Source organism: Xenopus tropicalis, chromosome 4 (assembly GCF_000004195.4).
Source record: "Xenopus tropicalis strain Nigerian chromosome 4, UCB_Xtro_10.0, whole genome shotgun sequence".
In the NCBI taxonomy this organism is placed as follows: Eukaryota; Metazoa; Chordata; class Amphibia; order Anura; family Pipidae; genus Xenopus; species Xenopus tropicalis.
Window position 1 is genome coordinate 104910620 of NC_030680.2, and position 23387 is coordinate 104934006.

Consider the following 23387-nt stretch of genomic DNA (forward strand, 5'->3'; position numbering starts at 1 on the left):
CCAACATATGGGATACATATTCATACACTGTACCGTTTTATTGATGATCTATTCCTAATATGGACTGGTACTGCTGAACAATTTACACAAATGATTTGAACTCATTACCCACGACAATTCGCTTCACGGCCGAGATGGGCATACAGAAGATCTCCTTCCTTGACATCTCACTGACGCTCAATGACTCCACATTACAAACCACCACATACAGGAAAGAAACGGCCTGAAATACCCTCTTACATCACACCTCCTGTCATCCTCCACATTTACTGAAGAGCATTCCTTACTCACAAATGGTTCGAATGGTCGGAAACTTGATGACCTTATTGACCGCTTTTGTGAAAGGGGCTATGATCGCCATGATTTACTTGATTGTAAGGAGAGAGCTTTATGCCTGAACCAGAGGGACTCACTCCATGGGATAGCTCCAAAAATAAAGACGTCTAATTCTGACCAACTGACATTCTTGACTACATACACACCGGATAAAAAAAACATTCATTCATTCTATCTTTAACCACTGGTCTGTGATGGCTAAAGACAAAACCCTACTTTCCATTTTCAGAACTCCACTACGGATTGCTTACAAACGGGGTAGAAGTCTGAGGGATCTGTTGGTCAGGACGGACCTGACACACTGCTCCCAATCGAAGGAACCAACCACTTGGTTGAATACCATGAGACTGGGATGCTTTAAATGCTTCTCCTGCACGACTTGTGGGAATCTAATTACAGGATCCAGCTATAATCATCCACATACGGGCAAGACTTTATACATTAAGCACAGACTGACATGCACCTCTAAATTCGTTATTTATTTCATCAAATGCCCTTGTGGCTTGTTCTACTGTACATTGGAAAGACCATAACGACCTTCCGAGATCGCATGGCCAATCATAGATCGGCAATTAGACTAGCTTTGGACAGGGGTAAGGCAGACACTCCGCTTGCCCATCATTTCCTGACTCACTAAAGGTGGCCATACACGCACCGATATTATCGTACGAAACCTCGTTTCGTATGATAATCGGTGCGTGTATGGCATGTCGGCGAGTCGACCGATATCGCAGGAAGCTGCCGATATCGGACGACTCGCCGATCGGACAAGTTTGAAAATTTTGATCGGGCGCCATAGAAGGCGCCTGACCAAAATTCTCCCTTCAGAGCTGAATCGGCAGAAGGAGGTAGAAATCCTATTGTTTCTACCTCCTTACCTGCCGATTCAGCCCTGAATGGTGTGTGGCGGATCTTACGATGTTTCGTGCGACCGATGGTCGTACGAAACATCGTCGGATCGCCACGTGTATGGCCACCTTAACACTCACTTGCTAGTCTACGCAGCATGGTGATTGACCATGTTCCCCCTCCTACCCGGGGTGGCAATCGAGAAACTTTTACTCTAATTAGAGCTCCGCTGGATCCATAAATTGAATACGTTGAACCCCATGGGCTTGATATATATTCATATTCATCATTTTATTTTACATGACATGATGGATGCTCACATCACAAATCAAACTCATATGAATTCTGAACTCATAAGGACAAGGTTACCTCTATTAAGTTATATCTAACTTTAGGGTTATTTGACATGGTACCAACATACTAGGAGTTATGCAGTGTATTTATGAGTTTGATGCCCTGCTATGAGTTTTTTTGATTCCCCACAGTGGAGCATACGTTTTGTAGCCAAGATATTTATATGTAACATTTTGTTCTGTTACCGAGTTACTTCAAGAATACTGTTACTAATTTCCTCACTGCCAATTTGTTGCAGGTAACAATTCGTATTGCAACTATGACTTTTCTCATTGTTACCGTTATTTTGTTGCTCCTTCTGGAGCTTTTCATGTTTTGTGCACTATGTCTCTATTATTTTCATTTCCCTAACTTCACTGGTTTATTAGGATCCCCATACAGGTCCTGGGTTCTCTATCACTTTTTTTCTCGAGGTATATATCCTGACAGCATATTTATGGTAACCAATGAGTAGCTGATTACCCAAAGTTGATTCTCAAATTTCATGTGGGATATAGGATTAGACTGTTCTTCAATTAATTTTACGGTGTGAAATGGTTCACTGATTCTCGATCCAAGAGACGAAAATCTGCCAGTATGTGGCTCTAAGATACTGAATGGCACTTCTCACTCCTGCCTCTCACAGCCGCTGTAAAAGGAGGAAGTCTGATGTCTCTTTGAAATAAGAACTGTAAACTGGGGACCCCTACATTGATATGGGCCCTAGGCACTTAGTACCTTCTCTCCTAACTCTTTCAGCCGCAGTTGCTGTAAAAGGAGAGGTACCTGGCTCTAGCACTTTGTGCTTAACATATTACCATACATTCATTTAATTATTTATTTATGTTGGCAAGCACAGTTAATCTATTAATTATTTATACAGCACATACATGGGACCCTCAGTGCAGTGCTCCGCCCCCCCCCCCCCCGAGATGGCGCTCGCATGCCCTTGAGTGTAGTACATGTTTCCTGCTGTAACTGTCACTTTAATAATTTGTGCAATTGCCTCCAATGCCTATAACGGCAGTACGGACAGGACCACAACTGAACCGTGGACGTCCGTAGACAGGGAGCTGCCTGTTGTGATGTGACCTACGCTACGGGAGCTACTCTTCGATTCCCCATATGGCAACCTGTGAACATGGTAATGAATATAATCTCTATCGCTTCCCATACCTACTACTGCAGTGTGTATATATATATATATATATATATATATATATATATATATATATATATATATATATATATATATATATATATATATATATATATATATATATATTATTATATATATATATAATCAATCAAAATATGGGCCGCTCCACACAGGACTTATCACAAAATTCAGTCATTTATTGAAGAAATTTTACATTAATATATATATATATATATATATATTGGCTCTCCCTACTGTAATTTATACAGATATTAGAAGTCACCGAGTTATGTGACCATATAAAAGGACCAGTGCTTTTATACAGGTTGACGCCTATATCTGTATATTTTTAGTAGGGGGTAAAATATTAATTATAATTTATAGTTAAAAGTACAGATTAAATGTAAGACACACCTTAGTGAAAGCATTCTTTCTTAGCTGCAGTAAACACAAGTGGTACACATGTGGCATAGGTATTTTTTAGTAATATTTGCATATTAGGTTTGTAGAATAGTGGCAAGCAGTGTCTAATGGGAGAGAGTTCTAGAGAGGATCACTATAAGCAACAATGCAGAGTAGACTGGCATATCTGTGTCAGAATAATGAGGGTTAATAGCAGACAGCTCAGGAAAGGGCAGGATGCAGTTGTAGCAACAGCATTCTGGTGCAGACTTCACAAAAGAAATATATGCAGTAAGTGTGTGAAGTCCCCGATTGTGTGTCTGTGACTGATGATCCGCCCTATGTACTGCACCAGAATTTTATTGTAGGAAATCACAACCTGCCTTTTACGAGCTATTTGTTGTTAACCCACTTTCACATTCACATTCATTATTCTTACAAAATACCTAGTCTTTTTGTGACAGGGATTCAGAGAAAAGTAATCAGTCCTCCTCATTTTGCAGCTAGTGGCGAATGAAGTAGCATGTCTTCTCTTTCCTCCCACTTCATGCTGAAGTGGGCGGGTGGGCAGAGGAAGTAATTTAAGATGGGACTAATGACAGAGGATATCACCCTGCAGTGAAAAAGGTGGTGTAAGGTGGGGTGCTGCTGTAATTGCATGGGAGGCAGGCAGGCTTGTTTGCATGTTGCTAAACGTGTTATAAACAGTGCATTCCTACATTTATATGGGTATTATTTACAGTGTGGACCCATAGGGAAATGACCACACTGTAGGTTATATATAAGTCTTTAATATATAGTAGAAAAGGTTTAGCTGGTAAAATAAAAAGCAACTTACTGACCAGTAGTTTGATGGGGACATTTTGTGAGGACCTCGGGAGCACGAAAACCAGGAGTACCAGCTCTTGGAGCAACTTGTCGTGTCCTTTCAAGAACAAAACATATAGATATAAACATATTTCATAAGCAACACGCAATCCACCTTTTTAAACACTAAATAAAATCACCATTAATAAGGGAATAAAGTATAAAAAAAGGGAAAATCAAAGGAAATATGCATGTACCAAAAAGTAAGTATCTGCCTTTAGTACCAGCTCTTGGAGCAACATGTTGAGTCCTTTCAAGAACAAAACATAGATATAAACATAATTCATAAGCTACATGCAATCCACTTTTAAATTTTCATTTTAAAGAGAACTTTCACTACACTAAATTAATTACCATTAATAAGGAATCTTTGAGCAATTAAAGGGTATCAAAAAAGGGAAAATCAAAGGCAATATCAGCATATGAAAAAGAACTTATATATTTGCCTTCAGCTTCCAATGGGCAGATCTTTTCCACACATCCTTACACCAACCTATGATAATAACCTATATACCTTCAAAATTATGCTGACCAGTTTTTATTCATTGTGAGGCCAATGCTACATGGGGCTGTGGTTGTTTCAATGTAACTGGTTAATGATATATGCTTGTGGTTAAGAAGTATGTCATAAGATGTACCATATTTTTCGCCATATAAGACGCTCCGGAATATAAGACGCACCCAATTTTAAAGGACAAAAATCTAGAAAAAAAGATTCTGAACTATATAATATACTAATTATCAAGTACTTGCCATCCTGCTGTGTGCTTTGCATGGCTAGAGGTGCGCGCACCAATGTCAGCAGTGTCAGTGCGTGCCGATTGGCACTGCAAGGGGAAGAGGACGCATGGTACGGACGTCCACGGGGGGGGGGGGGGGGGGGGTAATATCCCCCCTAATATTACGAAAGTGCCCCCATACACAGTGCCCCAATTGCCCCATAGACAGTAGCCCCCACACACAGTGCCCCCAATAGAAAGTGCCTAGTTGCCCCATACACAGTACCCCCCTAACACAGTACCCCAATTGCCCCCATAAACAGTGCCCCCATACACAGTGCCTCAATTGCCCCCATAAACAGTGCCCCCAATTGCCCCATAGACAATAGCTCCTACACACAGTGCCCCCAATAGAAAGTGCCCCAATTGCCCCCATATAAAGTACCCGTGACAGACCATCGCCGGAGGCTCCTCTCTTATGCCGCTGCAATAGGCTCTTCTATAAGGTTGCGCCTCGTTGCCGACGTGTGACATCATACGCACGGGCGCAACCTTATAAAAAGGCCTGACGCCGCCGCATAAGAGAGGAGCCTCCGGCGATGAGTATTCGCTGTATAAGATGCACAGGCTTTTCCCCCCCAGTTTGGGGGAAGAAAAAGTGCGTCTTATACGGCGAAAAATACGGTAATACTATCATAATTATATATAGAGGTGTGAGACCTGTTATTCAGAATTCCCAGGACCTGGGGCTTTCCAGTTAAGGGATTTTAGGATTAGGAATTAGGATCACGAATTAGGATCACAATGCTTTGACTACTAAAAGATGATTTAAACATTAAATAAAACCAATAGCATTGTGTTGCTTCCAATAAGGATATCTAAGTTGGGATCAAGGTACTGTTTTATTATTACAGAGAAAACAGAAATCATTTTTAAAAATAGAAAGTATTTTATTAGAATGAAGTGTATGGCAGATGGCCTTCCTGTAATTCAGAACTTTCTGGATAACAGATTCCATACTATATACAGTATAATCTATATAGTGTGTGATTACTAAACGTTAACATGAGTTAAGAGAGTTAAGGGGGAACTCAGGATTCTAAACCAAAATTTGTTGAAGGAAAACTATACCCCCATGATGAATACTTAACAGATAGTTTATCTTAGTGTTAAGGTTATCTTATGTTTAGTGATTAAAGAATATCTGCAATATATCAGTAAATATTACCCTTTAGGGCTCTGGCAGACGGGGAGATTAGTCTCGGGCGACTAATCTCCCCAAAATCGTGCCGCCGCGTATGCCATCCCACCGGTGATTTACATTTTCGCCGGTGGGATGGCAATCCGGGGAGATTAGTCGCCCGCGAACAGGGAGTTTTGTCGCTGGCGACTAATCTCCTAGTCTGCCAGAGCGCTCCTTAACATCCTTTCCCTTGATCCACCATTTAGTGATGGGTTGTGTGCTCCCTCAGAGATCACATGAGCAGGAATAATGCAGCTTTAACTGCAACAGGAAGAATTGTGGAAGCAAAAGGCAGAACTCTGTCCATTAATTGGCTGATGTGGCAGAGCATGTATGTGTGCCTTGGCTTGTTTGTGTGCACTGGGAATCCTATGATCCCAGGAGGTGGCCCTTAATTCGTAAAATGGCAATTATCTATTTAGGAGTACCCAATAGCACATACTACTAAAAAGTATATTTTTATGCAAATGGTTTATTTAGATGAAGCAGGGTTTTACATATTAGCTTGTGTACAGAACTTGTGTTACAGACAGCATGCAGGAAATACATAACCCACAATGCATTGCACTGTGATTTTCCTTTCCTTACTGACATCACGCGTGCAGGAAATTGGAGGATGCAGGCTAAGGACAGTCAACCAATGTTACATTTTATTTGAGTCAGCCAGGTCAGCAGGAGAACAGGGGGGCAGGCTTAGGTAACTGTTCCAAACAATATTATTACATTATAAATCATGAAAAGGCTGCATATTTTTTTTAATTGATGTATATTGCAAAGTTGCTTGAAATTATGTTTAATTTTCAAAACGCTTAAGTTGTGTTTTGGTGGATTTCCTCTTTAAGTAAATAAAGGGTTAAGTTCAAGAAGACTGGCTGCTACTTTTCACATGGGTGATATGGGTGCTGGATAAATGTGTCACTATTTCCCTTTAATAGTACATTGTGTTAAAAGCATCAAACAAAGACGTAAAATGCGACAAATATGCAATAAGGGAAAATCAGAAAGGGAAAAATACTATTCCCATTACTAAGAAATTCTTATTATCCTTTTTTTTTTTTTTACAGCACAAACTCAAATGTTTACCTTGCAAGGCAAATATTACACACTTGATCTTTTGCATAACAGTCGCAGGCCAAGCTTGTTTGGCATATACTGGAAGCTTTCTTATTGACACTACTACTTGTGCTTTTTGCAGAAACAGTCTTTCTTGTTGCCAGCTTTCTTGTTGTTACATCTAGCATTTTGGATGGTTTTACTGCCTACAATAAGAAGGTAAATAAGGATACCACGGTTAGAGTAGTTCTAATAATGGAGAACAAACAGCAGGTGAAGTATACAGTACTTACAGAGATAAAACAGCTTTCCCATAGAAGACCTTAATTGTATTTCATATGAAGGCCTTTACACATGGGTGTTGCCTCCCTGTACAGGGGCTATTTTGTGCATTACACAGCACAGGAATGCAGAAGTGAAGTAACCACAGACTTCTTTGTGAGGACTGTAGACATGAGGTGCACCAAAGAGCTAACAAGGTAAAACTGGACATTTTATCTGCATTCAGAGCTTGTGCGCACCTGCGGATGCAGTCCTCATAGTCAGCTTGTGCCTTCCTGTGCGGTGCAATGCACAAAAAAGCCACTGCCCAGCAATGAACTTAGAAACACCCACGTGAATGGGACATTAGGAAGGCTATGTTGTTGAAATAACTAACTTTTTTCTTATATAGACAGTAAAAAATGTCACAGCTTCCAAATAATGAATATTAAACTTAAAGCAAATATATTTATATATATATTATATATATTATTTTTTAGTAATACTTTAATAACAATAATACAATTAAAAGCATGAGTTACAGTGTATAACTTTCATGCTTTTGACAGTAGGGCCCATTTACTTACATTCATATTTAAGTAAAAATTTAAAACCACAAATGTAAAAATCTGCCATCTGAATGCTGTCGAGGTAATGTAGAAGTCATTGGGAGCTGTCCTAGGCAGAATGTAAATCTTGATTTTTTTTTAAGGTTTGTGTGTAATTTTTAATTTGCAGGCATATGAAAATGTTAGGTTTTCTTTTTATTTTTGTTCCGCATTTTTATTCATTTGTTTTCAAATTTGGATCTTTCAATAAATGACAAAACATTTGTGGTTTTAGTGGAAATTAGTTTATTCATGGTTTCAAAAAAAACTCTAAAACCATAAAGTTGATAAATGGGCCTCCACGTATGGCTCAATAAGCTTCTTAATGTAATAAAAATAGAGTTGGTGGGGAGCCTGAGAATATAACACCACCATATATAGCAAATCAGAATTTCCCATAAACCAGAGCCACACCTAAAGTAAGTACAAAAAGGCATATATATTTTTTTTAGCTAGTTTTTTAGTTAGCCAAACTTCTAAGCAGCAAATAGCATCAATATTTAAAAAATGTAAAATGAACAATTAACACATCCAGCCCACAGCTTATAAAAATGCTAATGAATATGAAATGTGCTGGCACTTGAAGAGTTAAATCAAACGAAAGACCAAACTTACAGCACTAACATAAACAACAGTTCTCTGCAGAACACATTCTCTTCAGGTTGAAGGAGCATAGATTCATTATTTACAGAATTAAATGAAATATTGACATTTCTTAATAGGCAACACATTTTGACTTACTTTTAAAGTGGTGTTGTCAGTGGTGACAGCACTGTGCACATTAAAATTCCTCTCTCCAAATACAGACCGCTGAGCAGAGCTGCCAAACAGCCCTTCCTGAAAAACCAATCCAAATCAAGTACAATAAGAATTATATCTAACACACTGAAAATGAAGGTAGTAGTACATAAGTAAAATGAGAACAGCTGCATGCATGTTTTCAGGCAACCAAATCTTTTCCATGTGGAAAAGAACAGTCTAGACAGAGCTATAAACAATATAATGAACATGGTCTTAACAAAAATGCACTGAAACATACTCTTGATACTATGAAAAAATGAAGCAAATGTGACCACCAACCAAAAATATACATAACTGAACTGTGTTAAACATAAAAAGTTATCAGAGGTCTGTTTTGTTTTTTGGTAAAATAGTATAATAAATAGGGGTTTATGTCTTTGGCAAATTCTATGCTTGGTGTTCACCCAAAAAGAGAAAAAAAGACTGAGGACCTGTCCATGGTTTCCTGTGGATATATGAGTTCCTGAATGTGACCACTGCTTTTTAACAGACTGTTTTGATGATACATGGTTTACTTTTCTAAGTACCGGTATATTCTGATGCACCCAGTTTCCTGATATAATATACGGATGATTTTGTGAGCAACTTCCCTGTTTTTTGGGCTGCAAAACTTTCAGAAGATCAATTTTTGTGTCTGGTGTTCCTTGAGCCAAGCCAAAGTCTACTAATGCAAACCTGAAAAATAAACAACCATTTTGTTAGATTGATATTAGAAGTGAATACATAACAGTATTTTTTTAAATATGGGTGTAAATATGCATGTCTACATGCCCACAACAATTAATGATCTTCACTGTTAATTTGACCGCAAATACATTTTTGTACACTTAAAGCAGTACAAGCTATTGTTCCATGTCTCTCCCAAAGTTATATTTTTTTTCCTCATTATCATCTTCTGTTATTCTAAAAACACAAGATTTGCTAGGTTTGTGAAGATGCCATTTTCCCAATCTGGATACCCTAGTGGTGGACAAAATGTAGCAAATCTGCCAATGATTGGATCGTTATGGAGTTCTATGTAATCCCCTTGCAGTGGACCATACAGACAGGCTGATACAGTCCTCACCTGATGGGATTTTCTAATCTGATAGATTGAATCAGATATTGGTCGAGCAGGCCTTCGGTTTGGAACCATTCAAGGGGCAGTAACATAACTCAGAGGTGTATGAGCAACATTTTGTTAATTCCAGATTCAATTTTCCTCACAGCTTGAGCAGACAGAGGATATAAAACTAATAAGTAATACTCTATACTAGGATATTAAATCCTAGAGTGTCGACAAATTACTTACTTTTTAAGAGATCTGTTGTACAGAAAATTGCTTGGTTTAACATCTCGATGGACTATACCAAAACTGTGTATACGTCTAAGAGCTTTCAAGAGATTAAACATATATTCTTTAGTTTCCTCCAAGCTGAGTGAATGCAAAATATCCTGCATAGAAAATAAAGTAAAGTAATGAGAGAAATACATTTTACAATTTACCAATGGCAATTAAGACAGGCGTATAAGTATGGTGGCTAGCAACAGAATGCTTTAGAGGTTTTCTGGATAATGGGTGTTTCTGTAATTTGGATCACTATACTTTATGGATGTTATGAAATAAAATGTGCAAAACCTGCAACAGGTCTCATCACCTATAGCAACCACAATTAGCATGTACCAGGCACCCTTTTTAAATCAAAACATCTTATTGGATGCTATGTGTTACTGCACATGGGCAAACTTGTGACATGTGTATAGTGGGTAAGGCTGCTAAAAAAATGTAAACAGTAAAAAAAACAAACCAACCAACCAAACAAAAAAAAGAAAACATGGACTGGTTTTGCCACCAACATGGATTTCTGTTAGTTTAGGTACCATAAAAAATAAGGTAATGTGTGTTTGCTTAGAGCAGGGGTCCCCAACCTTTCTGTGTGAGCCACAGTCAAATGTAAAAAGACTTGGAGGGCAACACAAGCATTATAAACATTCATGGAGGTGCCAAATAAGGGCTAAGATTGGCTATTAGTTGCCTCTATGCACACGGTCAGCTTACAGGGGGCTTTATTTGGTAGTAAATCTTGTTTTTATTCAACCAAAATTTGCCACCAAGTCAGGAATTCAAAAATAACTACCCGATTTGGGGGCACTCAGAGCAATATGTTGTTCACAAGCCACTGGTTGGGTATCACTGGCTTAGAAAGAAATATCAGCATTCATGTATTTTGGAGAATTTAGGACTAGGCACTGATAAGCACAGCGCCAGTCTGACTGATGCTACATGGAACAGAGATTGCCCGAAAAACACAAAAGTGCATTTTTATGACAAACTCTGCAACCATGCAGTTGCCCTTAGGTCAACGCTGTGCCTGTCAGTGCAGCTACATGGAACTGCGGATGAGAGCCGGTCTGCTTCTCTCTGCCTTCCCACAAAAGCGGAGGGAATGCCATGTGTGACCATGGCCTAATAAAAACATGCACAGAGATATTTACACAGATTAAGCCCCTGGATTTGATAGAAGACTCAGATATACTTTGATAGTGTAAGGCACAAATAAGGATCATATGTTTTGACTGCAACATTTTTTAGAACTCAAAACTACTCAAAATGCCCAATTTCGTTTTTTTGTTTATTTTTAGCTATTCTCTCTGGAAAATGCACCTTTGTATCATTTCAGGTGAGAATCACCAACATTCAGACAGCTTTTATGCCTTGTTTGGAGTGCTGAAAAAACTTTGGTAGGCAAGAAAAGTCCCAAACTCTTATGTGTACCATTACCGTAACATACATTAAGTAAAAAAAAAAAAAAAAAGAAGCATCTTACCGCAAAACATTCATGTTCTAAATAAGGCATTACAATAACCACGTGATCTTTATTTCTAAAGCAGTACTTAACTCCCATTACATTGTCTTCACCGCTGTTAAGAAATGAAATACTAATTAGTTTACATAAAAAAAAAAAAAAAATCTGAGTATATGAAAAACAAAATGTCCATACGATAGTTCCTCTACTTTTACAGCTTTTCCCTGGCATTGCAACAAAGAAGCTCAACCCAAATCACCACACCTAGGGGCTGATTTACCAAGACACGAATTCCGACCGAATTGGAAAAATTCCGATTGGAAAACGAACATTTTGCGACTTTTTCGTATTTTTTGCGATTTTTTCGGCGCCTTTACGACTTTTCGGAAATTATCGCGACTTTTTCGTTACCAATACGATTTGCGCGAAAAAACGCAAGTTTTTCGTAGCCATTCCGAAAGTTGCGATTTTTTCGTAGCGTTAAAACTTGCGCAAAAAGTTTCGATTTTTTCCTAGTGTTAAAACTTGCGCAAAACGTTGCGCCTTTTAAGTTTTAACGCTACGAAAAAGCGCAACTTTTCGCGCAAGTTTTAACGCTACGAAAAAATCGCAACTTTCGGAATGGCTACGAAAAACTCGCGTTTTTTCGCAAAAATCGTATTGGTAACGAAAAAGTCGCAATAATTTTCCGAAAAAATCGCAAAATACCGATCATTACGAAAAAAACGCAATCGGCCCGTTCGTGGGTTAGTAAATGTGCCCCCTAGAGTTCTGCTATTACAGGAAATCATGACTAGGCCAGAGTACGACAGTTTTGCTAAAACATAATATTTAAATACTTTGTAATATACCTGATAAAACACCAAAACAGCAATTTATTAATTACAGTGGTTGGTATAGAAAAGAATATACTCCTTCCTGTAAAATATAGAGACATTAGAAGAAATCTGAGTTTTAGCTATTAGTTGCCCTGTCTTATATTAAAAGGAGACATACTGTGTAAAAACCAAGAATGTGCCAGTGCATACCTCCCAACAGTTGAGAAATGGGACATTTGCCCATTTTTGTGACCACACCCCTTTAATACCACTTCACTTTTACAAAATATGGCGGGTTATTTAAAGTTTGAACACATTTCTGGGTGTTTGGGGTCATATGTGGATTTAAATGAAAGCTTGTAGAGCCTCAAGGGTTCAGTCTTCTTTGGCTCCTAAGCTTAGGCTCTACTGCTCTTCCCTGCCTTACTCCAGAATGTAAGTTCCCACCCAGCAGGGGGTGGGGCCACACGGATCTAAAAGCTCTGTGCTGGCAAACTGAAGCAAGAAGTAAAGGTGTGGAATGTAATTTAATTAATAATGATCACCCTGCTACTCAACGTAGGTGCATTTCTATGGATAAGATATTTGTTGTATATAGCTGTATGTATCAACTTTTGATTTTTATAAATCCTAATAATGGAGAGACAAGTCTGGGGCCAAAACAATCCTTTGTGGCTGTAAGAATATTACAAGGACATAATAGGGAAGGGGTAGCAGTAATATGAATTCTACTGGGGCTGGAGGGGTTATTGTGGGGAGCTCCAAACATTTTAGAACTGCAGTAATTTAAGCGGTCATGAGGGCTGGGACTGCTGAGAGTTAACAGAAAAAATGACTACTGGGATTTAAGTGTAGCTGTAAATATAAGCTATGGGACTGAATGCAGTTGAAAAAGTTTAAAGGACCATTTTTAGTGTTTCACTGCTGCTACAAACTGTATTGCTTCAGTACTTGTAAAGTACAAAAATCCCCCCCAAAAATTGTTTACTGTGTAAGCTGTCATTGCATATACATATTAAACATCATTAAACAAGTAGCAGAATAGAACCAAAAATATTGTATAGAGTATACATTTTTTAGCCTCCCCAAACAAAAACAAAATCACAATCTGCCTATGTTTGGGGTCTTGTTTTATGTGTTATGACAGTTTTGCTAAAAAGGTGAAATTGCCCTTTAGGCTAATGCCACATGTAGCGTATGGTGCTTATTTTCGGCAAGCCGAAAAATGCATCCCCCTACCTATGCCTGCACCCAAATGAATTGAATATGCTCAGGTGCAGGCACATGTAGCTGATATTTGCATAAAAACATGAGAGGATGCAAAGTCTCGTGTTTTTAAGCGGATATCGGCTACATGTGCCTGCACCCGATCGTATGCAATTCATTCGGGTGCAGGCACAGGTGGGGGGGTTCTATAAGCGTATTGAGTGTATTCTCGGCAAGGGTTTTTTGGCTTGCCGAAAACATTTGCCATACCCTTCATGTGGCATTAGTCTTAAGCTGAAAATTTCAGTTCCCCCAAGAGACCTGTTTAGCTTATTAGTAACAATTGTATCTTAGTGCAGATGTTCCTTGTTAAGTTTTCTGGGCTCTCTGCCAAAAGCATACTAATTAAGTTTGAGAAACATTGTATCTTTTTTAGTGTTCCGTGCAGGAGATCAAATAGACACAAGGGACTTTTCAGTAAGAATCTGGGACTTCGGGCTGAGCTATTAAAATTGGGACTGTCCCGCGAAAACCAGAACAGTTGGGAGGAATGGGAATGTTCTTTAAAAAGTTTCAGGCTAATTTATTGAAAATTTCTTGGAAGCTCCAAAAAAGGGGCCATTTTTAGATAATGATTGCATTTTTAGATGATTGTTTTAAGCCCAGAGTGAAACAAGCACCATATATATTCATTATTGCTTACAAGATTGGAGGGAATTTTCACTTATGCTATATGTCTCCTTTGAATTGAAACAGGTTATCTGTTGGCATGGGGATATATAAATATTTATATACATAAAATTTGCTTTGAGTACAGCTGTTCAGATGTTTTCATGTATCCTGAAAACAACAGATGTTCTTTTAACTGTTCATGGAGACTAAGACAATGTGTCAATAGACAAGAACAGACGTTGAACAATATGCAATGCTGGACAAAGCTGTAATTAAACAAAGTTTAATGTAGGATAGGATGACAACTATTTAGATCAGGGACTGGAAATAAGCAGAGGTTTCCTGCATATAGCCAATTACTGTGAAGGACCAGCAAAACTAAAGAAATGAATGACAGAGGGGGAGAGAGGCATGTAACTGGAAAGATACAAATTCTAGATAGTAAATATTATCAGCAAAACAATGGGAGTTCCAGAGCAAAGCCACCAGACAGTACCTTATACCAATGATGCTCAACTTTTTTGCTCAGTATCCTAAGTACTACAGTAAATTTCTAAATCAGGGCTTTCCTGCATTCAGCCCTGGGCTGTGCCTAGGACTTTAAGGGCACAACCATATGGGGTAGACTCTCTTCCTGCAGATGAATGCAGGCCCAGAATCCGCCGCTACACTGAAAAAGCCCATTGATGAGCCAGCACCCAGAGCCACTGCATCAGCCCAGGTGCAGGCACACAGAGCAGATTCCGGTGCATAACTGCTCAAGTGCACAGTTTTCCGCTCTGTGTGCCTGCACCTGGGCCGTTGCAGTAGCTCTGGGTACCGATTCTCGGCCCACGTTTATCTGCAGCTCGAGAATCCACCCTGTGCGGCAGTGTCCTAAAGAGTCAGATTAGCACCTTTTTGTTTTCAATTGCTCATAAGAGGAATACAGCTACCATAAACACTCCCAAACAAGGAAAAATGGGCAATGTAATTTATGCCAGGTTGAAAAGTACTGTCATTAGGATAAATGTACTACTTTATTAAACCACAAAAAAGCTACAGCATTCATTAGATTCATTGAAGGGATTATATATACTTACCCAGCTACTGAAAGGCACTGGAGTTCTGCTGCAATTCGAGTTGGATGACTTGTGGGGATTAAATGTTTTAAAGCAAACGTTACATCTTCTCCAGACCTCAGCCTTCCAATGGCCAAATACACAGAACTAAATGTACCTTAAAAACAAAATATTTGTTTTATTGCTCAGGGTAACTAGTGTTTTTAGTGTCTGAGTTATGATCACCCTGTAAATATTTTTTTCTTTTATTTTCAGTGTTTTTGTTGCATTGTTATCCATTTTATTGTATTTTAAGTACTTTTTAGATGCAGATTGCTTGTGTGAGCCTGTAAAACTTTTATAGCACAGTGAAACTACTGAAACTGGAAATTTCACAACCAAATTCTCTGGGCAAAAAAAGCTGCATTCTGCATTGCTATTGATTACTTGTTTTTATCCATGAAAATTGTGCGTGCAACGTTTTTATTTTGGTGCCTTTACATTGACATAGTTAGTTGAATTGTGTATACTGGGCATTAAACCATTCAGTAGACCCCCCGTGTTCATATTTAGGATCTGTATGTAAAGATTCCTGAGGCATATTATTAGGGATGCACCAAATCCGAACCCCCGAATCCACCGTAAGGAATTTGGCCAAATACCGAACCAAGTCCGAATTAGCATATGCTAATTAGGATTTTGAAAGGGAAAAATAGTTCACTTCCGTGTTAACATGACAAAAAGTTATGTGATTTTTAGGATTCGGTTCGGCCAGAACCGTGGATTCCGCCAAATCCTGACGAAAAAGACTGAATCCTGGCCAAACACTGAACCGAATCTAGGATTCAGTGCATCCCTACATATTATGCTAGGCAATGCAACTTTTAGAAATCTCATAAAAGCCACAAAATTTAGCAAAGTTTTGCAGTTTTCAGGGGTCCACATACTCTTAAGGGCTCTTATGTCACATACAATGCATGCCAAATCCACGTTCCTGGCCGAACTGAATCCGAATGTTAAAAATCACATGACTTTTTGCCACAAACAAGGAAGTTGAAAATTTTTTAAACTCTTTAACCTTCCTGTATCCTAATTTACAAATCCAAATTCAGTCTAATCTTTTACAAAGGATTTGGGGATTCGGCTGAATCCGAAATAGTAGGGATTCGTTGATTAGAGCAATGCCAGTATAGAATCAGAGCAAATATAACTGTGGAATTCATATTTACAAGGTCTACAAGGTTTTTGCGGGATTGCATAGGTGGAAAATAAAAATTACGCAAATAAAAAAGTGGTCATTACTTCTTAAAAATAAAAGATTTTTTTAAATGACTTTCCTGTGAGCAAATTCTTCTGGAAAAACAGATTTTATTTTGGTGATATTGTGACTTTTAAGCATTTCATCTCAGTGGCTGAAAAATTTTGTAACAATATATAAAAATTAAAAAAAGCCTTTTACCTTCCCCAATTTTGCTTTTAATGTAGAAAATATTGCGAAGTTGAGGTACAGCCGCATACAGCTTTTCAATTTCCTTTGCCACTCCTGTAATTAAACATACACAACACCTTTACTGTTTTCTTTATGCTCATACAGCACTACTATTAATACATAGGGGCACATTTACAAAAGCACGAACCTCCGAGCGTATTTTCGCCAAATTTTTCAGGCGTCCGCACGACTTTTTCGTACGCTGGCGCGAAAAAATCAGAAAGGTTTTACCACTGTTTACAAATTTTGTGACTTTCGGATCGCCAATACGATATTATCGTGACTAATACGATTTTTTCGTAAGCATTTTTGGGATATTTGCGATCTTCAGAAATTTTCGTTTCCAATCCGAATTTTTCCCATTCGGGATTCGAATTCGTGGAGTAGTAAATCTGCCCGATAATGATGAATGCAAAATTGTTTAGACACAGCAAGTTCTTAAAGTAAAAAAAACACACAACCCTTGATGAATGCATCGAGTTAAGGTCCCCATACACGGGCCGATAGTAGCTGCTGATATCGGTCCCTTGTACCGATTCGGCAACTAATCGGCCCCTGTATGGGCACTCCCGACGGGCCTGCCCGACCGATATCTGGCCTGAAATCATCCAGATCTCGATCAGGCAGGTTAGAAAATCTAGTCGGATCAGGGACTGCATTGGCTCGTTGATGCGGTCCCCAGACCGACTTTTCCTATACCTGCCGTTATAATTCGAATGTTTAGCTCCAGGGCCACACGATCTAATTACCCTGGATTCTCCCAATATCCCCCACCTATAGGTGGGGGATATCGGGAGAAGATCCGCTCGCTTGGCGACATCGCCAAATAAGCGGATCTTATGGTGTATGGGGACCTTTGGGTTGTGTGGGTTTGGGCTTACTCCTGAACACCATTTGTGGGTGGGTACGGGTTGAGCTCTTCCTTCCGTGACCTTAGACTGCCAGCTTCTGGCTCCTTTAATTTATAAGTGCACGTCTGCTCTGCCCTGCCCATTTCATGACATCAGAGATGGGCAGGTCAGATGTGAGTCGACTTTTAGTCAACCCACACATCCCAAGTGCATAAACACTAAACTATTATGCACATACAGCGACACCTACATTTTACTTCTCCAATACATAATGCATTTTGAATTAATCCAAAACTTTCGTACTCGTTGCAATAAATACGATTTTGTTGCACAAATTGTCAAAGTGCAAAAAAGTTGCGCAAATTAAATAAAATCACAAAAAATACGCACAGTTCTAAAACTTATAAAAAAATACAATTCTTTTGAATTCGGACTCAATCGTACTTTGATAAATGGGCCCCTAAGTAGCAAGATCAAGAGTCAAGGCTGACAAATGGAGGAAACATAGGTATTTGCTACTTGTTGGTATACACAATATAATTCCCTGCTGAGAGAGGATAGATAGCCCAAGCTAGGTGCCAATTGTTAGACTGTAATCTCTTTTGGCCAAGGCCCCTGTCACTTTTTTATATCTCTTTATCGGTTGCTTTGTGTGTAAATCTGTATGTTCAATGTATACACCCATTTATATAGATTCTATTCAATTCAGTATAGCTAAAAAGTATGACCAGAGCAGTGAACTCTGTGAGAACAAAGCTATATGAGACCAATGTGGCTGAGCTAGAAAATATAACTGGGAGACAACCAAAAAAATGATTTTGACGACAAGATCCCTTCATATATTATTAGAGAATGGCATTTTTTAAAACAACTTTTTAATTCTTTCATTTGTTCATAGGTTCTTAGTTTGGCTTCCTCTTTGACCCTTATTTGAGAGCTAAAAGGAGTCACATGACCCCAGCAACCAAAAAAACTATTGCTCTGTGAGGCTACAATTATGTTTTCTTTAATTTTTATTCTTTAATAATTATGTTTTCTTTAATTACTTATCTTTCTATTCAGGTTCTTGTCTATTCATATTGCAGTCTCTCATTCAAGTCAAGTTAAACATTTTTTACAAAAACAAAAGACCAAATGCCAATTGTGGAGAATATCCCTTAACAATATCTACATCATACTAAAAGTTCATTTAATGGTAACCTACCCCGTTATTAAGTTAAGCAGCACTATTGTTAAGCTGAACAAATGGGTGAACTTATAACTATATAAATTAGTAAAAGTAAGTAAGTAAGTATGCACAGTTGTAGCAATCAAATGCCCTTTCTAATCCAGTCACCCTGCAGAATACACAGTCCTCACTGCTTTACAAATGCCCGCTGTATGTTTTCAGAGGGCGGAAGTAAGAGGCGGGGAAAAATCGGGAGTTTTAAATCGCCGATCATATTGTATTTGTAATTCTAATACACATAGTACCTAAAATGCCGTTTCAATTACCTGCAGTGTCCCCCGAACTCATTCTCACCCCTACAAGCAATGTGAATCGAATGGCGCCAAAAATCACCGGAATAACAACACACAGCTGCACAGAAAGATCGCGCCCGGCGGGGGAGGCGGGGCTAACATTTCGTCCTAAACGTACCATTGGTTGTATTAACAGAGACGTGCCACTACAGCCTATAGGAAGGCGCAAGGGGTGTGACGCATTGCAAGCGATTGGCTAGTTAAAGGTTGCTGGAACTGCGAAATGTTTTATGGAGAATACTTGGTTTAGGGAGGTAGACAATTTACTATTGGTTGGAAGGAAGTCGGTTTTATGGTAAGGAATTTCAAAAATACTTGTGAATTTTAATAAAATTTTACATTGTTTGGTGTCGGTGGTTTTCAGACGTCACTTTATACTGTCCAATACCTAAAACAATAAGACTCGCTCGTACCTACTCCTATCTGCTTTACAGTCATGGCAGCAAAGTCCTTGTCTGTGCGCAGAAAATAAGAAATAGCCGTGTGCCCCACTAAAGTTTACTCATGAATTATCTATTAGAACAAAAGTTACCTTTTATGTATGTATGAGGTGAAAGTATGGCTATAATGAATAATTGGCTACATTTATTTAAATGTTTTACGGTTTTAATCTGTTCCTCACAAACAAAAGGAAATTATAATTTATAATAAATGTTTTTTTTTTTAAGTAATGCAGCCATTAAATTCTTTTTTTCAAAATCAACAACTGCAGGTCGGCTATGGGTAGAAAAGAACATAACATTTGGTCACAAGTTTGCTAATAACAAGAATATACATTTTAGCCAAAAGGATATAGATATATAGATCTGTGTATATGGGTATCCCCAAGGAACACAAATATAATGGTGCATGTGAGAGGAAATGTACTGAGGGGTTGGTATGAAGGTACAAGCAAGGATATTGCTAGCTAAAATGGAAGAGTTTTTAATAGTAGGCTTGAACAAGCTGTAGTTAGAGCTGTAATGTTAGAGATTAGAGAAAACAGAGATGACAGAAGATCTGACAGTTTGGGAGGAATGAGGTATAGTGCTGTCAGCAAGATAAATTCACTTTAAATTGGCCTTTCACAGATGCAGAGGGGCCTCTGCTTTTGCTGCATATTGACAAGATAAATGGTGTGCAGAGAGATGGCCATGGCATTGGGCAGATAGGGATATAACAGAAGCTGACACTGTTCAAACTCTTCCCAATAATAGTAGCCACTGAATTGTGGAGTATGATAATAAACAACATGTCCTAACATTCTTTGCCAAATAAAGGCTATCCTGTTCCAAAAAGACGTAACAAGGTTAGTGTCTTTTTTGTCAAAAGACAATTTAGACATGGGGGCACATTTACAAAAGCACGAACACTCAGTGCATTCATTCGACCGCTCCGAGCGTATCTTTGCCAAATTTTTCGGGGGTCCGCACGACTTTTTCGGACGCCTGCGCGAAAAAATCGGAAAGGTTTTACTGCTGTTTACAATGGTTAGGTACGAAAATTTTGTGACTTTCGGATCGCCAATACGATATTATCATGATTTTTTTGTAAGCATTTTCGGGATATTTGCGATCTTCAGAAATTTTCGTTTCCAATCTGAATTTTTCCCATTCGGGATTCAAATTCGTGGATTAGTAAATCTGCCCCTTGGTGTGCGACAGCAGATTTCTGCTATGTTTTGCAAAACCATTCAAATTTTTATGTTGTCAGATTCAAAAATGAATTTTTCAGGATATTTAATGGGGACTAGCTGCAACTGGTTGCTTGCAGAAGAGACCACCAGGTAACGACTTGGTGGAGCAACCACTGCTGAGTTCTACAGGTACCAGGTTTGTTGGACATGTCTGCACCTGAGGTGACCGAACAAATGAAGCTGGTATACTTGGAGTAAAGCAAGGATGTGGTACACTATCTTATGCCCAGAAAGTGGGCCTGTTTGTTGCGTTGTGGTTTGGTTTATTATCTTGCTCAGTTTTGGGCCTATGGGAATTCATCTTCTAGCCAGGAGTTAGGTTATGTTTGACCTCATATTAATGGTGAATGGTTGTGGGAGCTTTTTGTAGTGCAATTCAAACATATAAGGCCCGCTTCCCTTTTTGTAATCAAAAGCAATTGACAGAAATCACACTCTGGCATAAAGAAACTATATCTGACAGAATAGGTCCTTGCTGCTACAGTGACAGAAATATTCAAATTACTCCCCAAAATTCCATCCAATGAATAGAGAAGACTGCAGACATCTGGGTGCCCTGAGTAGAGCCAACTAGTTTTGAGACACAACCTGTCTAGATATAAACCATGGACTGTGTGGGGAACTGTTGGTGCATTTTCTGGTAAGTCACTGGAAGCTTTTTAGGGTGAAGACACACAGAGATACTAGTAGCAGCTACTTGTCTTCGCTACAAAAATAGACAATGCTGATCATTTACTGATAACTGTCTCTATGTGTGTTTCAGCAGAAGCATTTAGTACCCATGACAACAAGCCCTTAGGGCTACTTGTTACGAGGGGGGCAAATATTGGATCCCCCCAAGTTATGGTAATTGCTTACCTTTTACCCCAGGCTGGTACTTCTGTTAGAAGAAAACTACACCAGTCCAGTGTAGCTGCGAGGGACTGATCCTCTTCCTTCTTCTATCTTCGCACCGCTTGTGCATGTGCAGTAGAGTGAAAACCAAACTTTAACAAGAAAGTTCTTTAACATAACAGAGCTCTATAACCAAGCTGTAAGTACAGGGGTTAATTTGCGTGCAACTGGAATTAAAAAAACATTTTCCATAATATAAGATAAACATGTATGTTTATGATCTTGCAGCCAATACGACAAAGATATAATACAAGTCTCCTCACATATTATTAACCATAGATGAATGAATCATATGTTAAAACGATTGGTTAGCCGATACGATAAATACATATACCGGAAGCCTAAATTAGTTTATGCACAAAAATACAACTGATTTGGAAAGTCCCATGTCTCCGGAATACACCAATACCAAATATTTATGGTTTTATGGAGATTTCTCACTTGCTTAGATCAAAAACTCCCAGCAGTACACTACCAAATTTCCAAAGCACTGCTCCAGAAAGCTGTAGGGCTGGGCGATATACCGTTTAATACTGAATACCGGTGTTTTTTTTAAAAACTATATTCATTTTTCAGATACCGCAATACCAGGGTGTCAGGGAACTCACCCGTGCGGCCCGGTCTCGCGCACCTCCTTGCGTGCACGCGTGTGTCCCGTTGTCCGCGGGACGTTGCGCACGCGCGTCCAGGTGCGCGTGCATCAAATCGCACGTACATGTCAAAGCGTGCACGTCCGCGACGCGCTGACGGCGCTGGTTCTGCACATGCGTGGGGGGTATTTAAAGCTACCAAACGCCTCCTCCTGTGCTATGTTGTCTGCGGCCTTGCCTGGGAAACTAAGCCTGCCTGATTTACCTTACGACTTTCTGTTGCCGATCCTTCGCTTCCCTGACTCTGATTTTCAATACTGCAGTAATTATTCTCTAATTTATTAGGAAATGGGGTTAACACCTAATCATGCATGGAAAAAAAATTTACCGTCAAATACCGTGACACCGATATAATTTTGAAAAATACCGTGATATAAATTTTTGGTCATACCGCCCAGCTCTAGAAAGCTGCATACTTTAGATTTCAAGGCCAAAAATTCCACTAACAGTAGGTTTACTGTGGAAAGGACAGATTCTTGTGAATCCAGGTCCCGAACATTCAAGATAACAGGTCCCATACCTGAAGTTGGTTAATATTTTAATTAATAATTTAGTCATTTTTTAAAAAAAAAATTATTTTTTTATTACTCTCACAATTATCATTTACCATATTTGAATTCTTAATTTTTCATTACTCATATAATTATCATTTACTGTATTTGAATTCTTAAGTTTTTGATCATTGTTGACTATTTTTGCAAAAAACAACAGGTGGGGATTACAATAATAAAATAATTGAACCAACCACTAGATGGCCTTCTGAACTCATACATTAACAACTGTTTACATTATTTTTTAAACCCATATGGTTCTACAGGTAAGGAATATTTTATCTGAAATACATGAGACCTGGGATTTAACAGATTAGAAAACCTTGCCTTAAGGATTGAAAAAAATGTTTAAACAATAAGAAACAAATACTGTAATAACAGTTAAGAAACCTATAGGATTTATTTTTTGCTGTCAACATTGTTTTTTACTAGTTTAGTTATCATTAAGTATAGGTGCTGTTTTATTATTACAAAAAAGCAACCAGTAGACTATGTGGGGTGGGGGGAGCAATTCCTATGCTATTTTTTAAACCCATATGGTTCTCAGGCATGGGAAATAATATTTGCAATACTTGAGACACTGGGTTTTACCCAGTATTTAAA

At 38.7% G+C, this 23387-nt stretch overlaps 2 protein-coding genes across 9 annotated transcripts in view; one reads left to right on the forward strand and one right to left on the reverse strand.

Annotated features, from left to right (window-relative positions):
• cdc7 (cell division cycle 7) overlaps positions 1 to 19121 on the reverse strand; it is a 30578-nt gene extending 11457 nt beyond the window's left edge. Inside the window, 9 exon segments of one of the 5 annotated variants that reach the window (NM_001016581.2) lie at positions 3922 to 4004; positions 6992 to 7167; positions 8572 to 8667; positions 9222 to 9306; positions 9923 to 10065; positions 11439 to 11532; positions 15196 to 15331; positions 16613 to 16696; positions 18988 to 19121. In NM_001016581.2, coding sequence (NP_001016581.1) covers positions 3922 to 4004; positions 6992 to 7167; positions 8572 to 8667; positions 9222 to 9306; positions 9923 to 10065; positions 11439 to 11532; positions 15196 to 15331; positions 16613 to 16696; positions 18988 to 19009 — 919 coding nt within the window. In that variant the 5' untranslated portion in view covers positions 19010 to 19121. 5 annotated transcript variants of the gene reach the window in all.
• Positions 19122 to 19210: 89 nt separating this feature from the next.
• hfm1 (HFM1, ATP-dependent DNA helicase homolog) overlaps positions 19211 to 23387 on the forward strand; it is a 60998-nt gene continuing 56821 nt past the window's right edge. For 2 of the 4 annotated variants that reach the window (XM_031900196.1, XM_031900197.1), the window contains exon 1: positions 19220 to 19309. The gene's annotated coding sequence lies outside the window, so the exon portion shown is untranslated. 4 annotated transcript variants of the gene reach the window in all.